Source organism: Sapajus apella, unplaced genomic scaffold (genome assembly GCF_009761245.1).
Source record: "Sapajus apella isolate SASKATOON/1434 unplaced genomic scaffold, GSC_monkey_1.0 scaffold13, whole genome shotgun sequence".
NCBI classification, from domain to species: domain Eukaryota; kingdom Metazoa; phylum Chordata; class Mammalia; order Primates; family Cebidae; genus Sapajus; species Sapajus apella.
Window position 1 is genome coordinate 13,933,118 of NW_022436953.1, and position 4,290 is coordinate 13,937,407.

General features: G+C 44.8%; 1 protein-coding gene across 1 annotated transcript in view; it reads left to right on the forward strand.

Moving 5' to 3' along the window:
- Positions 1-776: 776 nt before the first annotated feature.
- The window catches only part of SMC3 (structural maintenance of chromosomes 3), a 35,885-nt gene continuing 32,371 nt past the window's right edge, over positions 777-4,290 (forward strand). Inside the window, exons 1-2 of the mRNA XM_032281590.1 lie at positions 777-926; positions 2,058-2,133. Of these exons, the coding sequence (XP_032137481.1) occupies positions 912-926; positions 2,058-2,133 (91 nt within the window). The 5' untranslated portion in view covers positions 777-911. The remainder of the gene's footprint in view (positions 927-2,057; positions 2,134-4,290) is intronic.

A 4,290-nucleotide genomic window follows, 5' to 3' on the forward strand; every position in this document is an offset into this window, starting at 1 on the left:
TTTCTGAACAAATGTTTTTCTCCCAAGACTGATAGGGATCAGAAAGACCTAGAGTTGCCACTAGCACCTAATATCTTTCAGGCTTTTTTGTTTTGAAAGTGGATTAAAAGCTTTCAGCCTTACCTAAATCTCTTTGTTGCAATTGTACAGATCTGCCTAGATTTATAGCAGATGGCAGAACATTAACAGCTCCCTGGGGTATTAATTACCACATTACTAAAACAAATGTTCGAGCATTGACAAGTCCCTTCGGGGCTGTCCTCAGAGTGGGCAGTTCGGAACCAGCTTGGGGCGTGCTAAGACTGTAAACGTTCCTAGGGAGAGCGATAACAAAGGGGCAACAGGGGGGCCACACGTAAAATTCCAGCCGTCACCACCATTCCATGAGTGCAAGGACTAGTACAGTCCGCGAGGAGTCCGCTTTTTTAAACAGCGCGGAATCACGTGGCCGACGGCTCGCGGCACTACGGTCCCTCAGAATCTCCCACTCAGCTTTGGCGCGGAACCTTTCCCCTCCTTGTGGACGCGACCATTGGCCCCGTGCTCGGAGGTGGTACGGGCCAACCTTATGGTCATGACTTCTCCAAGTAGAGCTTTTGACTAAGTCTCAGAAAAGCGTTAGCTACAGAATTCTAGATTGAAATGAAATCCACCAAACAACCCTGTGGAAGACCCGTTTTGCCTAAAAGAAAGCGCAGATCTGAGCTTGACTCCCCCTACGCTCTGTGAGTGCTGCAAGATGGTTCCGTCCGAGGCGCGGACTCCTCCTCCACGAGCGCCGCCATTTTGTTTGGCTTGAGGGGAGCGAGCGGCGCTTTGGGGGAGGGGTCCTGCAGGCACCTCACTGGACTCTGCCGCCGCGCATTTGCTGCTTCCGGGCGGGTTTCCTTCCCGGCGAGGGGCGCGGAATCATGTACATAAAGCAGGTAAGGCCTTTGCGTCCCTTCATCCCGTCCTGGGCCAGTGAGGACCGCTCCTTGAGGCAGGAGTCTTGTGGTGCCTCTTTCCTCTCGCTACGGGCTGGACCGGGGCTGGGCAGGGACTGTGGGGGGGAGGAGAGGGACCCCGGCCTCGCGAGTGCCGGGGCTGCTGGGTCGCGGAGAATTGGGGCGCTCCTCTGCAGCTCGGGCCTCCGCGCTGGGGCTAGTCTAGGGGAGTCAGGATCTCCGAGAGGTGTGGACGGGGTCGGCTGGCGGGCCGCTGGGAGGGACCCGGCCTTCCCCGGCGGCTGGAGAATTGGCGGGGGCACCGCGCCGGGGCGGCCGCGGGCGGGAAGGGCTGCGTGGTCCTGCAGGGGTGGCCTCGCCTGGGCTTTGTGCGTGGAATGTGTGGAAAGGCGACCTCCCCGGTCCGGGGGCGCCGGTGGGGGCACAGACTGGGGTGTCACTGTCACCGCGAGGGGCAGTTCCTCTGCCCGATTAACCCGCGAAGTGAGCGGGATCCTCTGGCTTGCAGGATGCGGAGCGCCGCCTCCTTCGGTTGTTTACTTCTGTCAAGATGGTCTTCCCGCGCGGGAGTCCACCACAAAGACGAGCCCAGGCACACAGCCTTGGAAACCGTTTTCTGTCGGGTCTGTCGGGCTCTGAGCACTCCTTCTTTGGAACGTGGGCTCTTTCTGGCCGGCGGGTGTGAGTGACTGAAAGCTGCCCTCGCTGGTCTTGGAGTCGGGGGAGCTGAGGCCGGGCGGCCTGCTGGATAGACTTTTGCTATTTTGCATTGCAGTGTTTAAAAGTGTTCCAGTTAAGCTCACGCAGTATTCTTGATTTTGAAAGGTCCTTAGCAGGTTAATAACTATAACTCCTTAAAAAAAAAAAAAAACAAAAAAAACAATCGAAATCCTGCAGTGGCGTTGCATTGGCAAGGGTTACCGATAAAAGGACTTTATGAAAGCAGATTTTTAATCACCGCTTTCCAAAGTGAATTTTTCTTATATGAAATTTTAAGTTTTCTATATTGCATTAAATGAGAAACAGGAAAGAAATGCAAGAGAAAAATGTTAATGTATATGTTATTTTTTTGGGGGGGAAGCCTTCTCAAAAATGTCTTTTATTTATTAGGTGATTATCCAGGGTTTTCGAAGTTACAGAGATCAAACAATTGTAGATCCCTTCAGTTCAAAACATAATGTGATTGGTAAGTGTCCTTGGTTTACTGGATCAGATTTATAGTCTTTATTGTAGGTAACGTATATTCTGTCCATTTGTATATTGGCTTAAGGAGACAGGAATTGCCTATGAATATTAAGTAAAGTTAAATGTATTTTTCTGCGTGAAATAACTTTTGCACTGATGAATGCTTATTTTTATAAACTTAAAATGTTTGGGTAAGACACTCATAAGTTACACATTTTTATCTGGGTAGCCTTGTGTGTATGTGTAAGAGTGTTTTAAAGCATTTGAGCACTTCCGTTCATGTTATATATCCTAGTTAAAATGCTCACTGTTACCTTATTTCAGAGACAGACAATTTTTATTCACAAAGTAGATCCCAGGGTTCCCCGCCCATCAGTGTCTAAGGACAGACCAGGTAGCTAGGTGGGAAGAGCATAAACTTTGGAGCATAGCAGAATGGTGTTCAAATCCCAGTTGTGGCATACATTCTTTTTCAGACTTTCCGAGAAGCTTCAGTTTTCTCATTTGTAAAGTGGAGATGATACCTGTCTCATAGGGCTGTTGGGAAGGTTAAATGAGAAACCTTATGTAAGTGTGATGATAAAGGGTTAATGGTGATTGCTATTAACAATATTTTGTCAGTTTAGTCTGTTCAGACTGTAGTGTGCATTTTGTTGATACAGCTAACAAAATGTTTTCTGACATTCTGCTGAGTTTTTTAAAAGATAGATGAAAGGAGTGGTTCTAGACACCAGAAAAACAGACTGCTATTGACACAGTTTTGCTATACAGAGTCCATGCTAAGAGTTATATTAGTTTGCTTAGGCAGCCGTAACAGAATATCCTAGATTGGTGGCTTAAACAAGAGATTTTTTTTTTCTTGCAGTCCTGGAGGTCAGACATCCATGACCAGGATACCTGCATGGTTAGGTTCTGGTGAGGCTCTCTTCCTGGCTTACAGATAGTTGCTCTCTTGCTGTGTGCTCATATGGCCCCATCCTCATGTCCTTATTTAACCATAATCATCTCCCAAGGGCCCCCATCTCCAAATAATGTCATATTTGGGTTTAAGGTGTCAGTATTTTCGGGGGACACAGTTCAGTCTTGGCGTGAGCGAGATTCATATTACTGTTTCCAGAAGACCCATAGAGAATCATGCTTTATTTTGTATAAAATGGTAAAATTGAAGGCAGGTTTTTTTTTTTGCCTTCAGTATATCAATAGCAGCCTTGTAGTTGGAAATAAAGAAGACAGACTTTTTTTTTCCTCTTGTGCTCTATCTACTGAAGTCAGCTAATTGAATTGGTATGCCATAGGGTGGCAAAAATGTACTGGGGTTTTACTTATATGCAGGTACTTATTTTTTCATCTATCAAAAAATCTTTAGAAATGTAGAAAAATAACAATTACTAGTTTTCTATTATTTAACATGCACATTAAAGTGGGTCTCTTAATATTTGTGTGATTTTATAAATGATCTAAAAATAACTTATTAGCTAGAACGATTACAATCATTTTATCTGTAAAGTCCATCAAATACCGTTGTTTTAGCTGTTACCAGGTAGCTGTTTTACTGCTGTGATTGCAGCATTAGATAACAATTACTTACTAAGGAAAATTGTTTAAAACAAATGAACCCAAGATGATAGTACTGATTAAACATGTTTTAAAACCAAGTACGTTAATAATGTAAGAAAGAACAAAAGTAGTATGTATTGAGATTTGCCTTAAAAATATCTGGTGAAAGCATACCACTTTGATTGTTGAATGATTTTGACTATTAAAAATTTCTCTTGTACTGATGTTGGTTATAGGCATCAAACTAACCCTTTTAAGGTTTTCTTCCCCCTAACCTTTTAACGAAAGAAATACATGTTAATTATGAAACATTATGGAAAAGCTAAAAGGAAGAAAATGAAGATAAACTATAATCTTTTTACCCAGAGATAACCATTCTTTGTTTTTTACTGCACACCATGATTCTTCAGAAATAACCATTCTTTTTTTTTTTTTTTTTTTTGAGACGGAGTTTCGCTTTTGTTACCCAGGCTGGAGTGCAATGGCGCCATCTCGGCTCACCGCAACCTCCGCCTCCTGGGTTCAGGCAATTCTCCTGCCTCAGCCTCCTGAGTAGCTGGGATTACAGGCACGCGCCACCATGCCCAGCTGATTTTTTTTT